Here is a 19,009-nt window from a genome sequence, read left to right on the forward strand (position 1 = left end):
TTTTTACAGAAAGTACCGTTTATAATACAGTGCTTCATATGCATAAGGGTTATATTCTTTATCCCCAATGTAAAAAAAAAAAATCAACATCTTATAAAACTCTAATGTTGAACAGTTTGAGCCGAGTTCTGACATTAAAGGAACACGTTGCCTTGGATCGGACGAGTTGGTCTATAAAAAGCATTTGTAACCGCTTGATATAAAATGCATATGGTGTGGAAGATGATGTAAAAGTAGAATACAATGATCCACACAAATGTGCCTCGAAATTGCGTGGTTTCCCTTTTACTGAGCGAACTAACACGGTCAGCCATTTATGGGAGTCAAAAATGTGACTCCCACTAATGGCCGACCGTGTTAGTCGACGAGGTAAAAGGAAAACCGTGCAATTTCGAGGCATGTTATTGTAGATCATTTTATTCTACTTTTTTAACATCTTTCTATCCATATGCATTTTACACGCTTTTCAAAGACCAACTCGACCGATCCAAGGCAACGTGTTTCTTTAAATATTCAATTAGCAATGGCCTTCCCTCGTGCAAGTAGTTCATCAACACGCTCGAGAAACAAAAATATAAAGTTACGATTGTCGAGAGGCATGCAATGTACACATTATGTGGGTCGCGGTCATTAATCATTATTCTCTTTCATTAGGTGTTGGTTTCCCTTGAGAAAGTATTCAAGGTTCATTCCATGTCACTAATGCTCACTCAGCATATGTCAGACAGACCCAAATATATATGCCTGCATTATGTCGTGATGCACCACTATTGTATGTCATTGACATTTTAATTATTTTTTGATTACCTGGAAAAACTCTATTTGTGGCTAGGTCCAATTACTGTTCCCCACACATGTTGTGAATATCAGATGGCTTTATTAAGTTATTATTATGTTTGTTATAAAGCTGGAGGCTTAAAATAATAGTTGAAATGTTAAAATAACTTCAGCAGTACAGTGTATGTTGCTCCACGTGCATTGCAGTTGTATTATTGTAAAACATACCCCGGCCCCATAAATTTAAAAGTATAATCCCTTTCCAAGTTCGTGCAAGAATTTCATGCAAATGTAATTCAGTAACTGTCTGGCTAAGTCTAAATAAATTATCTGCAGGATACCAGTCAAAAATAGTCTATATGAAATGCAACAGCTTTCTCTAGAAGACAATCAGAGCATACTGATCGAACTGTCGAGTTGAAACCAACGGTTCTTTTTAGAACCACCCCAACTCATTGGGGATAGTCATTACATGGTGATACCGCAAACCTTTCTATATCGTATTTCCACCATGCAAAGTTTAAAATCCTACTTATATGAAATGTCTTTTTTTTCTTGGTAACCCATCTTCGGTGAGCACAGTTACATGTATTTTTGGGTTAGCTAATTTGTGTCCTTGAATAAGCAGCTCTTTGAATTTGGCGCAGGTTATTGTATGCAGGCCAGCATGTTTCATTTCTAGAAGGGCAAGGACGCACAGGCATTTTCTCCTTAGTAAAGGGCATTCTATGAGAAAATTGTAAGTTTCTATTGGAGCATTTCAAGGGCATCAAGGCAATGTAATGACCAGGGGGCAAGTCTTATCAAAGTGCCTAAAGAGTTGCAGAATTCTCTATTAACAGTTTAAACATCCATCTATAGTTTACCTGATATTAATGATAAAAAATGTGTATCTCAAAACACAGATTAAAAATCGTTCCAATAGTACAGCTAGGTAGATAAAAGTACGCCTGTACTTTAGTTGAATAATTAACGTTATTGTTTCGCCACATCAGCGTCATTCTCAGCATCATTCACAGTTGAACACTGTCATTCCCGTTGCAATCCCACATCGCATTGTACGGTTCACCAATCAGTCAATAGAATGCCAAGGTGACATGATCGGACTATTTCCATTGAGCGAATACCTGAGGGATACTGTACACTGCATGTTAAAGGCACTGTTAAAGGCCTGAAGTTCAGGCCCGAAGTTCAGGCCCGATACTTAAGGGAGGCACTTGCCTCCATGCCCCTTGGTTATAACCTTGGTGCCCTTGAAAGGCTCCAGTGCCCTTGCCCTTTCAAAAACATAAGCATACAGGCCGGAAAGTTAAATGGCAATAAAAAACTTACTCAGTAGAAGCCTACAGTGCTTTCGATAGTATGAAACATTTTGAAAATCATTTCACTGCCCAGTAGTGGTTATTTAGTTCTTTTCCCTAAATTTGAATCCGAGAAGCGTTACTGTCAAATGCGCTTCTCAGATTGTGTACTCCAATAGGAGATTTTCCAACGCTAGGTGGCAGCAGACTTACCGGGTAAATTTCCATTGTTTACGTAGTTCTGAACATGCTCATGATTCTGAGAACAATGGATTTACCCAGTAAGTCTGCTGCCACCTATCACCCCAGAAAGTCTCCCATTACAGATTATTCTTCCTTCGTAAGACTAAAGCCCGGTTCATACTTCCTGCGAACGCGAATGCGAAGCGAATTTGACGCGAATGTGATGTCACAACTCTCCTTTAACACCGATATTCGCAAGTGAGTTGAACAAAGTTGAACTGCTGCGAATTATTCGTTGCGAATTTGTGACGTCAACATTTGTATCGCATTCGCATTCGCAGGAATTATGAACTGGGCTTAAACCGCTCAAGTTGTGGACCAGACCCCACAATGTTAAAACATCCCACAAGTGAGTTCACAATCCAATGTAACTAAAAATCACCCCAAAATGTCTATCTTGTAAGCACAAACACAAAACATGAAAACTGCTGTGACTATATTTTTGTAATCCTGTAAGATATCTTTAACGCAGCACCTTGCAAAGGTTTAGGCAGGTGAGGCGACGAACCGTACACAGCATGACTCTCGAGAAAGGTGATGATCGGAAGAAGAGTAGTTGGGCAAGAGCAGAGGCCATCGGACCCCCTGAGGGGTTAAGTGCCAATACACATAACCTTCAATATTGATTGGGACTGTACATAGTCATGACATAAATGTTATCCCGAGTGGATACTATCCACAGTGTTGGATGTCAAATGGATATAAATGAAACAACAAAATGTTTCCATTTTTCTCTGAGAGGTTAAAGACAGTGGACACTATTGGTAATTACTCAAAATAATTATCAGCATAAAAACTCACTTGGTAACAAGTAATGGGGTGAGGTTGATAGTATAAAACATTGTGAGAAACGGCTCCTTCTTAAGTGACGTAGTTTTCGAGAAAGAAGTAATTTTCAAAGAATTTGATTTTGAGACATCAGATTTAGAATTTGAGGTCTCGAAATCAAGCATCTGAAAGCACACAACTTCGTGTGACAAGGGGGGTGTTTTTTTCTGTCAAAGTTATCTCTAACGACCAATCGAGCTCAAATTTTCACAGGTTTGTTATTTTAAGCATTTGACAATTACCAATAGTGTCCAATGTTTTTAAGTGCCAATACACATAACCTGCAATATTGATTGAAACTGTACAAACATGTAGTCAAGATATGTATCCAAGATATGTATCCCGAGTGGTAGACTATCCATATATATGACAAACGGAAATTAATAAAACCACAAATGTATATCTATTTTTCGACTTGAAAGGGTCTATGTACTTTTTGTAGGACAAAAAACACAATGTCTACAGATTTACACTAAACTTACACAGTTTAAAGATAATGATAGTAGAAAGCTTCCCTGAAAATATTACTTGCTGAGGTGCTGTAGTTTTTTTAGAAATGAGTAAAACAATGTCATGAAAATAAGTTTCTGATGATACGAAAATTGTTTTAGCATGTAAAACGTATTTTCATGACATTGTTTTACTCATTTCTCAAAAACTAAAACCCCTCAACAACTAATATTTAAAGGTACACTTTCTACTATCCTTATCTCCAAAGGGTGTAAGTTTAGTGTAAATCTGTGGACAGTGTGTTTTTTGTTACAAAAAGTACCCAAATCCTTTAAAGGCACTGATGGACCATGGATGGACTGACACATTTTGGTAATTTATACTCAAAACATAATATTGGCATAAAAACTTACTTAGTAATGAGCAACGGACAGCTATTGACAGCATTGTGAAAAAAGAAACTCCCTCTCTGAAGTAACTTTGTAATTGAGAAAGAGGTAATTTCTCACTCAAATATATTTGAATCTGAGAAAGGAAAGACTTCAAGCATAAAGCCTTTATTAGGCATCTGAAAGCACACAAATTTGTGGAATAAGGGTGTTTTTTCTTTCATTTGTTTTCTTGCAACTTCGATGACCAATTCAGCCCAAATTTTCACTGGATGTGTTATTTATGCATTTTTGGGAGAAACTTTACCAAACAAAAATACTGGTCTTACCAAACCTGTCCAGCCCCCGATTTCACCAAGCGCTGCGACGCGTCGCAAGGGCGAGTTGCGACCGGTTACACGTCGTAAGTTGCGAACTTGTCGCAGCCGCGTAGTGTCTTATAGGTCTGCGACGCATCGCAAACCTTACGATGCGTCGCAACTTGCGATGAGTTTCGTGAAATCGGGGGCAGTGCCTGTATTCTGTAAGACTAGCCTGCATTAATATATGATTATGTCTGCGAAATGAAATATAGTTTGATATTTTCTGTGTATTATGGCTCAGAAAAGTTATAGGGTGTGTTGTGCCATTGGGGAAGGAAATATAAAACTATTACGGCAATATTTTGACATCAGTGCTGTCAACCAAAATAAGTTCCCTAAAATAAGTTGATGTGTGCAAACAAAGTATGCACCATTGCAGGTTTCAATTAGTGACCCAAACTGATTTGACCTGGTGCTGTTAAGCGGATCGGCCTCGCAAGATCGATTGTATGGCTCAGAAGCAAACTAAAACCCCAGATGGCCTTGTCAAACAAGCCCCTTTTTTTATAAAAAGACTCCTTTCCTTTTGTGGTATTTCCCTGACGTGAGGTCAAATTTGACTATTCTCTGCACCGGTTCTCTGGAATAATTGTTATAGTTCAGTCTCACTATGTGTTTGTTCTTTTCATTTGTTCTGTTAAGAGTACCAGACTTACGATCTTGTGTTTCTGAACAGCAGAGTGTGGGTTCAAGTCCAGGTCTTGAAACTTGTGTACTTAAGCAAGACATTGAACCATTATTGCTTCGCACTTCAGTTAGGATGTAAGGCTGTTGGTCCTGTGTGTTGTGTTATGCCCATAGATCTTTTCGCAAATACCGGGGCGCGCGCATAAAGCTTGGAATTAGGTGCATTGTGGTCTTGCTGGTATCCAAATTTGATCCATATATATCCCACAATGCACCTCATTCAACAGTCTGCGCTTGCGCATTGGTATTTGCGATAAGGTCTATTCAAGAACATATACACTAACTGCTGCCCTCGTGTGTCTGACAGTGGCTGCTGAATGCCCCACAGGTTGCCCTCTTTGCCCCTCCCTCCCACATGTTTCTGTGCGAGTCCTTTTTCCTTTTGTTATTAAATGTTTAAATGTTTGACTTCTGCATACTTTTTCAGATATTTTCACTTGGGATTTAAGAAAAAGGTTTTTGTGACCCCAATGCACCTTTATTTCCACCTGTTAAACACATAATAATCACATTAAAGCTTTCAAAGAAAGTATGGTCTTGACCCCTTTTGAATAATAAACTAATGTTTTAATTGTAATATATTGTAAAATATTGATGAAACATCAACCGCAGGCATCAAGACAGTTGGCATTATGATGAATAAGGTTCATTAGAATGAACATAATAACAAGCATTAATCTTGTCTTTGATCACAGATACTGAAATATTCAACACGTTCAACCATGTTCAATTGTTCATACAGTATTTGATGTTGTTACCTCAGCTGGTACAGTGAAAGGAACACAGTACTGATTTTCTGATCGAACTGTATATACATGTAGTCCAGATTTAACTGCTCCTTCTGCTGCAGGAGTGCTGATTGATTTTTGTTAATTATCTAATTACCTGCGTTAACCGGGACCTTAATTAACTAAGTACTTGTAAAAATGCATCGATATCTAACGGTAAAAGGGCAAGGCAGTTTTACTGAAAAAGTGGAGGCACTTCCATTAGAACAAACTGGGGCACTACTGAAAAAGGGAGGCACTTCCATTAGAACAAACTGGGGCACTACTGAAGAAGGGAGGCACTTCCATTAGAACAAACTGGGGCACTACTGAAGAAGGGAGGCACTTCCATTAGAACAAACTGGGGCACTGGATGCAGTTGCTCCATCATCTGAAATGTGCAACAGCCCCCCCCCCCCCCTCATTGAAGGTCTCAGTAAGGATGTATTTGGGCACCATTGCCCAACACAGGGCACCCTTGGCAAATGCTATGGATTTATTTGACGTCTATATACCCAAAGTTTTAGCTAGGATTTTGTATAGCGGTACTTCCATTAGTTTATGCTTAGCGGTCGCTTTTGGGCTTACTGTTCAATTTCTATTTCATAGCGCTGCTAACCGTAAGCACACGAAAAGGCATGCTAACCTTCCGGTGCTTACCGCACGAAAATAAACGACGTCACAATGCAAATCCACGGTAAACACGCAATATGGCCGCCCAATTGTTCTGCTAACCTGTGAAATATGCTAAGGCTTAAGCAAATTTTTCTGCTACAGTAAGCACGCAAATTTGCTTACCGTTAAGCAGCGCTATGAAATTGGGTCCTGGTTCGGTCTAGACATGTCGCCTAAAAGACAGCTTTTGAAAACAGGGTCACTTCAAATTTCAAACAGGGTGTTCATAAGACACCCAGACATCCCTCTGGCATTGTCTGGGTAACACTATGGTCACCTCAGGCAAAACTTATTCCACAGCACTGCCTAAAGGGACTGATGACTGTATGCAATTCTATTTTTGGTGGTGTTGGAATTGCACTAAGCAATAATAATTTAGTGGAGATCAGATGTTTTTTCATGAACACGAACCTTCCCTTAAAGAGCCCCTTGATATTTTAATAATGGCTTGATGCCCTGTGGGCCTGTGCCTGGCTGTTGATTACTTTCTATGCAGTATGATTACAAGGTGTTATCTCTAAATGGCGAGCCTGCGTTTTAATAAAGTAAGAATCAAGGCTTGTGTCGCTTTGTTTTTGGTAAGCGACCTGACCTGGTTTCCATTGACCCCGGATGCAGGGTTTTTGGCCTGATACTTAACGAGAGCAAATAAGATGATTGCCTCCATGCCCCCTGTTATTGCCTTGGTGCCCTTGAAATACCCCCGTAGAAATGAATAATCTCCTCATAGGGCGCCCTTTACCAAGGAGAAAATGCCTTGGTGCCCTTGCCCTTTCAAAAAACTAAGCATGTGACAGGCCTTGGATTGTAGCACTGATACCTTTGGGTTTACAAAATTGATTTAAGAACCCTGGTTTCTCTTGACCTTGATTGCAGGCCTGATGTACTTCACGGAGGCAAAAAAGATAATAACCTCCATGCCTCGATCCATGCCCTCTGGTCGTTGCCTTGGTGCCTGTGAAATTATCCAGTAGAAAGGATGCCCTTTACCAAGGAGAAAATGCCATGGTGCCCTAGCCCTTCAAAAAACGAAGCATACAGGCCTGCCCCGGTTGCTGGGGATTGTATAGCACTGATACTTTGAGGTTTACAAAGTCGTTTTAATAAACTTATTTTTTTATTTTTTTTTCTACAGGACGATCCGATCGCACATCAAATTGAAGACGCAATCAAGAAATCCACACAGAACACCACCATCACGTCGTCGAAGCCCACAAAATCATCCTCCAAGTCTAAATCATCCAAATCCAAATCAAAGGCTCGCGATAAGTGTCGCAGCGCCCAGCAGCAGTCGGCCCATGCACGCCGTTACGCCGTCATCACCAGCCTCCGTGGCATCGACCTGAATGAACTTGACACAGAGTCCAAGAACCCAACCCCTAAAAAGCCTGCACCCGTCAAAAGGACGCCCTCAAAGTTGAAAATATGGAACAGGCTGAGTAAAGAGAAGAAGGCGGCCGCCGCCGCAGCCGAAACGGCCGACGAGGAAATGGCCAAGAAACTGTTTTGTTTGTACGATGTGGTGCAGGAAGATTCACCGGCAACGGCAACGACTAATGGACAATCACAGGTAATGATAATCCAAAATATGATAATAATAACTACATGTAGTTAGTAGCACTTGACATAAGTGCCCTGGTCGTAATAGACTGTGCAAGTCTCGCGCGCACCGGAGCAAGAAAACACGACAACTGAAGAACTTAATTTTTTTATGAGTCAAATCTTTGCTTTAATTTTTTCTTAATGCCGAATCTGAACAACAAAAATAACCATTAGAGCGTGTTTAAATTAGTTTTAGCTTTTTAAACAAATACACAATTATCGGTTAAAGTCTATGTATAGACAAAAGTAAAACTCTGGGACAAGGATGTTTGTTTGATCTTAAATGTTTTGAAACCCCTTTTGTAAATCTACGCCCAAATGTGAAACTACTGAAAGCTGGTTTATACGCGGACGCACGATGGTCGCAAGGGCGTTAGATAAACGCGTGACGCATTTTAAAGAGGAAGCCGACGCCTAAGCGACCAATAAAAAAGCTTTCCACCCCGCGCGGCCAAAACAAGCGTCTGCGTAAGTTTCGTGATCGGAGATGGGCACAAATTCTTAATTTTTTACAAGTAACTTGACCTGAGGTCAAGTTTAAATATCGGTTTTTCTTCGTTATTATGTTGACTTTTTTATAATTTTTATATATGTTGTTAATTAGTATTACATTTTTAACAACATATGTCATTTTTATGGTCATAAACTATATTAAACTAAAGTAATGGACGAAACAAAATCTCCCCAACGTAAAACTCCATAAGGTTGGGACCACAATGGTCCCGGAAGTTCAAATCTGCGCGAGACTTGCACAGTCTATTGGGCCAACAACATTCATTTAACCTTTCTCAGCTTCCTGGGGAGTATACAGCCCGGGCTGCCGTGGCGCTCCAGTGGCTTTTTCTTACACAATCTCAACCTCTTTATACCCCTGGGTAAAGAGAAGCAATTGCAGTAAAGAATCTTGCACAAGTCATGACTTTGATTTGAAACCATCACTCTGATGACTTAACCACCATATATTGACTTTGATGCTTTAAACAACTCAGCCGTGACACCGGATAATAGTTGGACATTTTTGTTTTGAACGGAAGCCTCATTTAAAATGGAAGTTTCTTTGGAATAAAGAACTCAACTAAACTAGACCCAGATTTTTTTATTTTTACCACCCCACACCCTCCAAATTGAAGAATAGATTCAGGGCTAGGTTAATTTCTAATATAACTATTTTAGGAGTGACTCTGATTGTATCTCACAAATTTAAACGAAATGAAATCCATTTAGCTTTAACCAAGGCGTCACTCTTCCCACACAGGAGAACACAAGCATGAAATCGCTCGACGACATCTACATGTTATATCTATAAAATATAATTACCCCCCTCTTTTTCGTCTCGTGCTCTCTCTCCCCATCGCCCCTTGGCATTTGCCGAAGCATTTATACAGTCAACCCCCCTTACCGTGAGGAGACACTGTGCTCAAGTATTGTAGATTAGACATGCAGGTGCCTGCTGTTTGTCCCAGTGTGGTCTTAGGGGCTTGCTTCTTTAAAGGCCCTCGACATGTTTGGTAATTACTAAAAAAATATAATAATAATAGTAACAGCATTTGTAAGGCACACTATCTCTGTATAACATTCACAGGCGCCGGTTCAGGTCAATCAAAGAATTCTCAAATGTGTTCAAAGGCCAATCTGAAAAGATGTGTTCTAAGAGAGCTTTGGAAGCGAGAATTGTCATACTGTATCTCTTAGATATTTAGGCAGAGAGTTCCAGGGGGCATAAAAACCTGAGAGCAACGGAGAGCTTTTTGAGACGACTCCCTCTGAAATAACGTAGTTTTTGAGAAAGAAGTAATTTCTCACTAAAATATTGGAATCTTGACAAAAGAATTTAGGCTTACACTTTTAGCTTACACTGCTAAGCACAGTAATTCAGCGCTTGCCATTGTAAGCGAGGAATGGTGATCTCAGAATTCGGTGGTAAGCAAAGCCATAAAATTAGGCCCTGGAGAGAACATGGGCCCCCTGCCCTCAATGTAAGGAGTCACTTTCCGGTGAGTGCTCCTTAGTCCACATTGTAAGTACCATGTATAACATTTCAACACTCCGTAAAAGTCTCCCCCCCCCCCCCTCCCCCCCCCCCCCCCTCCAGCTGAAGTGGCTCGATTGTGAAATTGTGAATAGATGCATTCAGCTTAAATGTCCTCATTTTGTGTCAGGCTGCTCTAGATTTCGTGTGGGCAAGGAAGGAAAATGCAAGTTCCGAACTGGATGTGCATGAATTGACATGGCAAAGATAATCTACAGTGTAGTTCAACAGATAGAGTGTTGTTGATAAAAATGTAAAATCCAAGCACTTGTGTTCTTGACCAAGACACTTAACTATAATTCCCCGGTCCCAAGGCGACATATCTCGTGTGAAAGAGAGATGTTACTGTAGCCCCTTTCACACTACTCTTTATTCTGAAGAATCTCTGTGTTAAAGGAAAAATAGATTCTCCAAATTAAGTGGAGCACACTGCACTGCACTTTAAAGAGCTAAAAAGTCTCAGGATTAAAGCACCCATAACTGACTTAATACAGGTAAAATGTTACCCTGCCCAGGACTGCGTTAATTTCGTCTGTTTTTTTTTATATTGAAGTGTGAAAGGAATCTCTGGATCAGTTTAAATCCATGTAGAGAGGGCTCTTTACGCGGGTCGCACTCTTTATGCGGGTCGCACTCTTTATACGCACTCTTTATACGGGTCGGCAATTACAGGGATTAAAGGTACAAGTAGGGAGTGTGAAAAGGGCTAATACATGTTAGTGTATCACATGTGTGTGTGTGTTTCTAACTTGCCTTTAAAGACACTGGACACTATTGGTAATTGTCAAAGATTGTCTTCTCACTTGGTGTATCTCAACATAAGCATAAAATAACAAACCTGTGAAAATATGGGCTTGATTGGTTGTCGGAGTTGCAAGATAACTATGAAAGAAGAAAAAAAAACCTTGTCACACGAGGTTGTGTGCTTTCAGATGCTTGATTGAGGGTTTTAGAAGTGAGAAATGTCGTACTGTATAGCCTCTAGGATATTTAGGCAGAGTTCCAGGTGCATAAAAAAACCTTTTGATAGTATAAAACATTGCAAGAAAAGACTCCCTCTGAAGTAATGTAGTTTTTGAGAAAACTAATTTCTCACTACAAAATTGGAATCTTGAGAAAGAATTTAGGCTAACACTTTAAGCTTACACAGCTAAGCACAGAAATTCGAGACCTCAAGTTCTAAATCTGAGGTCTCGAAATCAAATTTGTGGACTGTAAATTACTTCTTTCTCGAAAACTATGTCACTTCAGAGGGAGCCATTTCTCACACTTTTTATAATATCAACCTCTCCCCATTACTTATCACCAAGTAACTTGTTTTATGCTAATATGTTGAGTAATTACCAATAGTATCCACTGCCTTTAAATAAAATTGTCCAGCAGTGTTATTGCTTTTGCAAGAAAGGCCCTATAGTATATATACACATGTAAGTATGTGAAAATTCCTCTAGAGGGCCTCCCATTACTGCGCTGACTATAGAATTAAACATGTGTCCTCGACTCGTTACGCCTGACTTGAATATTCACAGAGGGAGGGGGGGGGGAAAGGCCTCCTTTGCGCCCAATTTGACATGACCTTAAAGGGATAACACAGGATTTATGTTTTATCATACTCATGGGCTATCCTGTGTACAAACTGAAGTGAAGTTAAAGACCAAGATGGGAGGCTAGTGGCTGATATTCTTCTAATGCGCTGTTTCTTGTGCTTTTTATGTGTGTGCATAAATTTGCTTTCTATTGTATTTAATTTAAATTTTTATTGTAAAGCGCATTGGTCTATTTTGGAAATGCGCTATATAAATCTTTTTTAATAATATTAATAATAATAATAATAATAATAATAATAATAATAATAATAATAATAATAATGGTAATAATAATAATAATAATAATAATAATAATAATAATAATAATAATAATAATAATAATAATAATAATAATAATAATAATAATAATAATAATAATGAATGGTTCGATGTGGTTATGGGAGACAACAAGTCATTCAAACTGGCTTCAAATTTGCTTGAGACACTTGGCGATAGAGCCGATGTCTGTTCAAACTTTCCCATAAATCTTAAGTTTTGCCCAGTAGAATGGGAGTGGAGGGGGTCGCTTGTGTGTGTTTGTGGTGGTCCCCCCCCCTTTTCAATACCAATTGTCAAAGACCAGTCTTCTCACTTGATGTATCTCAACATTATGGACAAAATAACAAACTTGTGAAAATTTGAACTTAATTGGTTGTCGAAGTTGCGAGATAATAATGGAAAAAACAAACACCCTTGTCACACGAAGTTGTGTGCTTTCAGATGCTTGATTTCGAGACCTCAAAATCTAATTCTGAGGTCTGAAAATCAAATTCAAATATTTTGGTGGAACACCTCTCCATTGATCGTTAACAAGTAAGTTTGTATGCTAACAATTATTTTGAGTGTAATTACCAATAGTGCCGTTAAGGTACATGTACCTTCAGTTGTAACAAAAGTGTGAGCAAGAAACAACAAGGGCACATCTGTGGACAGAGCTGTTTAATTATGGACATTATATAGTAATGAATAATTTAGTTGAATTGGCCCTAACACGTACGGATCAAAAAGTTAAGAACTTAACGAAGTAATTAGGTCTTACATTCTGGTTATCATGGGCACCTAAAAGTTTACGAATACATGGTTTGTGTAATGGACCCTTCCCATGAAATATGCTAATCACATTCACGCATGCGTACAGACCCTGTTGGTTGGCAAACGCCATAGAGTTGTGCACTTGGCAGACGCGCAATCGCATCTGCGTCCCGCACCCATTAGCCGTGTACAAAACAGCGCGATTTTCCCTCATTTTGCCAACCAAAACGTTAGTGCGCACGCGCTATGTGCAATTTACATATTTCATGGGAAGGGTCTATTGTTCCACAAACAAAAAATTTGCTTTTTGTATTTTAAGATAATCTTCAGTTATTGTGCAGCCTTTGAAACACAAAAAGATTGCTTTTCACAATACTGTCCTAAACAAACATCTCAGTATGTATGTAATCTTTTACATAGAATGGTGAGCACCTATTGTAGTAAACTGTGGACGTTTTAACTACTGCTTAGAGAAAGCGCTCTAAAAGTGTTTAAAAGTTAGTAGAAGATCTGGGGCTCAATTTAATAGGGCACTTAAAAAGGGAACTTTGAGCAAAATAATAAAAATAATAATAATAATAACGAAGTCTTATATAGTGCACGTATCTACCAAACAAGGTATTCAAGGCGCTGAGTATATATACAAACTTTCAGAAAGTTAGGTTATTGCAGTGATGAATTTGGAGACTCAATTAGTTAGCACCATACAACGGTTTACAAGGTGCTACGGCGCATACAGCAGCCACAGCCAGGAACACTGGGGCGAACCCCTTCTCTTTTCGATAAGTGCACTGGGTTCTTTTACATGCGTTACACAACACATGGGACCAACGGCTTTACGTCCCATCCGAAGGACAAAGCAATATTTTGTAATAAGCACTGTATACTTAGTACTTTCTGGGGTCTATGAAAAAGTCCACAGGCAAATAACCCGAGTGAGATTCAAACCCACTACCTTTGAATTTCTAGAGATGTTTTACCACTATAGACCACCGTGCTAGCACGGTGGCTAGAGTCTTGAATCCTATTATGTAAGCAGCAGCGGGTTCTGCAACAATTTTTATAGATGTCATTCTTTGCATGTCAGGTACTGTGCTGTAGATAAAGAACATAGTTTGATTTTACCCTTACAGTGATGTGATTTGCCTGTGGATGTTTTTCACAGTACTCAGGAAAGTACTGAGTAAATTTATACAGTGCTTTATACACATTAGTGTAGGGTTAAAAACAAATTATACTCTTTACCCCTACTGCAAAGTGATGTGATTTAATGGGCTGTAAAAGCACAGGATCCGAGGAAACAGAGCCATGAAATTGGTACCTACTGAAGTCATTGTAATCTCACTGTAAGCCCTCTTGGATAAAGCCTTCAGGGCTCTGGAACTCTCACTCCAGAGAAAAACCTTCCCTGCTGCGTGTCTCCAACCATGGAGGAAGAAACTCACTCCCGGTCCCCCTTCCCCAACAAACGTCTTTAATGATTTGCTCCGAACAACCTCATGCATCATTCTCAACGAGAGAACTTGTTGTTTGTCTCACTCTCATCCGCTATCCTAACCTTTCTTTAAGTGCTAAGGATGATACACTTTAAAGGCAGTGGACACTATTGGTATTTACTCAAAATAATTGTCAGCATAAAACCTAACTTTGTAAAGAGTAATGGGGAGAGGTTGGTAGTATAAAACATTGTGAGAAACAGCTCCCTCTGAAGTGACGTAGTTTTCAGGAAAGAAGTAATTTTCCACCAATTTGATTTCGAAACCTCAAGTTTAGAATTTGAGGTCTCGAAATCAAGCATCTGAAAGCACACAACTTCGTGTGACAAGGGTGTTTTTTTCTTTCATAGTTATCTCGCAACTGCGACAATCAATCGAGCTCAAATTTTCACAGGTTTGTTATTTTATGCATATGTTGAGATGCAGGTCTTTGACATTTACCAATAGTGTCCACTGACTTTAAGTGCCAAGGGTGATACGCTTTAAAGAAAGAACTTGTGGCATCTGCCTTTAGTTGTCTAATCCATGGTTTGCCATTAACTTTTTCAGACCCTAGCGAGCAGGACCATGAGCTAGCTTCTCTTTTCACTCAAAAGAAATAATTTGTTTTCATCTTTTTACAAAACCACATGACTTAAATGTTTCTCAAATTAATCATACTATGGAAAGCTGCTGCAAGCTTCAAACCAAAGGTTTTTATTGCCATTCCTGTTGAGAGTGATTACCATGCTTATACTTTCCCTGTGAGGCAGCGTGCATGTCACGCAACCTTTAAATCAACTGAAATGTAGAGTGAGTGGTGATCAATCACGTAGTTGGCAAACTTTGATTCAGGGAGAGTGTAGAGGTTGCATTCTTAATGATCACATTTGACAGCCCTGTCACTCAGCTATTAGACTGCTATGTACAAATGTATTTATAAATAATTGATGAACATGTACTAGGACTAAAGGATTCTGAAAATGTTGATAGTAAAGAGGGGCTTCAAGGTCAAATTCAAATTGTGATCCACTTATTTTCTAACTTTCTGTCACATGAGGTTACAGTAATGTAATTTTGTTTACCAATTTCATGAGGACTCTACCTTAAAGCCATTATACACTTTCGGTACAGACAAAAAAAAGTTAACAGATATACAAATAATTTACAGGGTTTACAAAAGGTGATGGTGAAAGACTTATCTTGAAATATTATTCCATGAAATGCTTTACTTTTTGAGGAAAAATTAAAACAATATCAATTCTCGATAGCGAGAATTGCGGATTTATTTTAAACACATGTCATGACACGGCGAAACATGGGGAAACAAGGGTGGGTTTTCCTGTTATTTTCTCCCGACTCCGATGACCGATTGAGCCTAAATTTTCACAGGTTTGTTATTTTATATATAAGTTGTGATACACGAAGTGTGGGCTTTTGGACAATACTGTTGACTGAAAGTGTCCAATGGCTTTAAAGGCAGTGGACACTATTGGTAATTACTCAAAATAATTATTAGCATAAAACCTTTCTTGGTGACGAGTAATGGGGAGAGGTTGATGGTATAAAACATTGTGAGAAACAGCTCCCTCTGAAGTGCCATAGTTTTCGAGAAAGAAGTAATTTTCCACAAATTTGATTTCGAGACCTCAGATTTAGAACTTGAGGTCTCGAAATCAAGCATCTAAACGCACAAAACTTCGTGTGACAAGGGTGTTTTTTTCTTTCATTATTATCTCGCAAGTTCGATGACCGATTGAGCTCAAATTTTCACAGGTTTGTTATTTTATGCGTATGTTGAGATACATCAACTGTGGAGGCTAGTCTTTGACAATTACCAATAGTGTCCACTGCCTTTAAAAGAAGAATCCAAAACTATTTTACCTAGGAGACCTTCTCAAAAACACAGTTTTTAAGGCACCATGGGGGTAAAGAACTACTGATAAAAAAATTTAAAATAATATCTACCGTGATCTTAAACCTTATACTTAAAGAAGTAACAGGTCACTTTTTTGCTTAAAAAAAAAGAAGGTTAACTTAAAAATGTTATATCTGTAAAGCCACTACTGTATCTAGGATAAATATTGAAATTCCGTGTGAAATTTGTTTTTGTATGTCAAGGAGTTAAATAGGGTTTACGTTTTAATTTTAATAAACTGGCTTCAAGTACCAACACCAATAAGCTCTCTTATATCTGTTAGAAATTTAGAACCATAAAATGACCTGAACAGGACTAGCTGTGAACATGTGTTGTTAAATGTTAACTTCGGCCATCTGCAATTACAGTACAGTATAAGTAGTTGGCAAACATTGAATCAGTCAAGAAGTGCACCAGGTCTGGTTCCTAATGACCCATTTGTGACAGACTCATCACTCAACCACAGGACCCAGTTCAAGTTCTGCAACTGGTAGTTTGTCATTTGAAAGACGAAAACAGTACTTTAAGGGTGCACAGTTCTCAAATACATCTCTTCTACGTACACATAACACGTTCTATACAAAATAGGACACAGATATAGTATGGAGTGGGTGCTAGACTAAACTCATAGAGTTATATATAAGAACTAGAGGGCGCACTGGCCTATATACGCGCTCCAGCATGCGCACAGGCGGCCATTTTCTAAGTTGACAAAACTGGCATCTCACAGCATGTGTTTGTGCGGCCATTTTGTAAAGTTGAACAAACAGCATCGCGTGAGCGTTCAATAAAAAAAAATCAAACACGTATTTCATATTCAACGCGCGTGCAGAATGACGCGCTTGTCATCTTGCGGTCCCGTGGCGTTTGTGCACGAAGCATCACTCGTGCGCCCTCTAGTTCTTATATATAACTCTATGACTAAACTTGATATTTCTGGGTAATTTTTTTTTTTTTTGTGGGGGGGGGGGGTAAATCTCTATGACACATGGCAATTAAGAGTTGTTGTTTTGAAGGGCACCAGTGCCAAGAGTGGGGCAACAGAAGGCTCTTTGCCACAGACCACCAGTCATATGACACACACATCCACATCACATTATATTTTAAAATGTTGTTATTTGCGCTCAAAGTCTGCAGTTGAGCAAGATCAGAGTTTGTTCTAGATAATAGTTTTGTCAATTTTGCCTCATTCTTAAGTTACAAAGCATCCAATAAGCTATTCAATACTTGTGCTCCTACCCTCCCAGCCTTTCCTCCTCATAAAAAAACCAAAAACTCCCTTTCTCAGAAATGGTTTGATCATTCCAGATGACAAATTGTCTGGTCTGCCTATTATTTACCAGACACATTTTCTACCCTCCATTGCACACATGTGACCTTCCCTGGCCCAAATAATGAGAGTGAGGGAAGTTGTAAAAATATTAAAAGCGGACAGGGCCTTTACAGAGTCAAAGATTAATGCAGCAAAGTATTGGAACGTTTCAATCACTCAGGCTCTTCGGACACCTTCTATTTTAAGCTCTGCATCCAATAGTATTTGAAAAACATTTTAAAGCTAACTTGCAACTCAATTCATGGATAAATTTTTGGAAGTAAAAAATAAAAAATAAAAAATATGCTTTCTTAGCAGACTTTTTACTCCTTATGTTGCTTATAGTTGTACAAGTTGATTAATACCCCTAGTTCAAAGCCCAACATCCTGAAAACCATGACCACAGTGAACTTAACTCCCTTCTTATTTTTCCATTCACCACAACAGGCAAAAACAGCTGATAAGAAAGGAGCCGCCAACCCGGACGTCATCCTCTGCAACTCCGTTCAGATGATCCGAGAAAAACTGGTCATCGACGACAAGAGCCCCGAGACGGATTACGTCTACGATCTCTACTACATCGAGGAGGGGCCAGTGGACTTGAATGCAGCGACGATCGGTATGCACACAGGGCCGGACCAGGAGCTGATCTACGAGCACTTTGTGGAACAGGAACAGTTTGAGATGTACGAGGACGACAGCGATAGCAACGAGGAGGGGAACTGGAGGAACGATTACCCGGAGGATGAGCCAGATAAGAGTAAGCGACAGTGTCAAAGATGCTATGTCAGATTTTTGGCCCCAAACATTAAAAAATAGATTTCTTTGAGTGAATGGTATTTCAAAGAGTATCACCCGCTCTAACGAAAAAAAATTTTAACTTTTACTTTTAATGGTCAGGAACCATAACAAAAATTTAACATGTTTCTTATAAAACACATAAGAACTGGTCACGTGGTATATTGTTGGGATCCCGACAAAAACTAATTTTGAGCACTTTATTTCACTGCTACTAATAATTGGCGGACTTTTTCGAGCAATGGCTCAATTGAAAGCTTGTAACTTTCTCGACCCCCATCAAAATACTTATTGAATTTTAAATCAAAATGTTTGGGTCAAATCAGCCAAAAATCTGACATAGCATCTTTAAATAATACTTGGTTCTTATACAGCACATAGATTCTAGTAAATTGCAGCTAGATAAAGGCGCTTTACACCTTCACCCTGAACTTTTTCAGTGACTAGATAGCCAGCAGGACCAGTTATCTTTGTCAATTCACTGGTCTATATTTCATACTAAATAGGGATGCTGTTCAACATCGAACTAGCCAGCCGGGCCACGTGGAGAGAGCTGTGCCTGGTCCTCAGGTGTTTTAAAGCCATTGGACACTTTCGGTAAACAGTATTATCCAAAGGCCCACACTTCGTGTATCACAACTTATACATAAAATAACAAACCTGTGAAAATTTGGACTCAATCGGTCATCGGAGTCGAGAGAAAATAAAGGGGAAAAACCAACCCTTGTTTCCGCACGTTTCCCTGTGTCATGACATGTGTTATTATAAATCCGTAATT

The 19,009-nt window shown here is 39.1% G+C and overlaps 1 protein-coding gene across 1 annotated transcript in view; it reads left to right on the top strand.

Moving 5' to 3' along the window:
* The window catches only part of LOC139934659 (probable RNA polymerase II nuclear localization protein SLC7A6OS), a 53,980-nt gene that overhangs the window by 27,149 nt on the left and 7,822 nt on the right, over positions 1-19,009 (top strand). The window contains exons 2-3 of the mRNA XM_071928989.1: positions 7,615-8,049; positions 17,881-18,193. Coding sequence (XP_071785090.1) covers positions 7,615-8,049; positions 17,881-18,193 — 748 coding nt within the window. The remainder of the gene's footprint in view (positions 1-7,614; positions 8,050-17,880; positions 18,194-19,009) is intronic.

This window comes from Asterias amurensis, chromosome 3 (assembly GCF_032118995.1).
Source record: "Asterias amurensis chromosome 3, ASM3211899v1".
Lineage (NCBI taxonomy): Eukaryota > Metazoa > Echinodermata > Asteroidea > Forcipulatida > Asteriidae > Asterias > Asterias amurensis.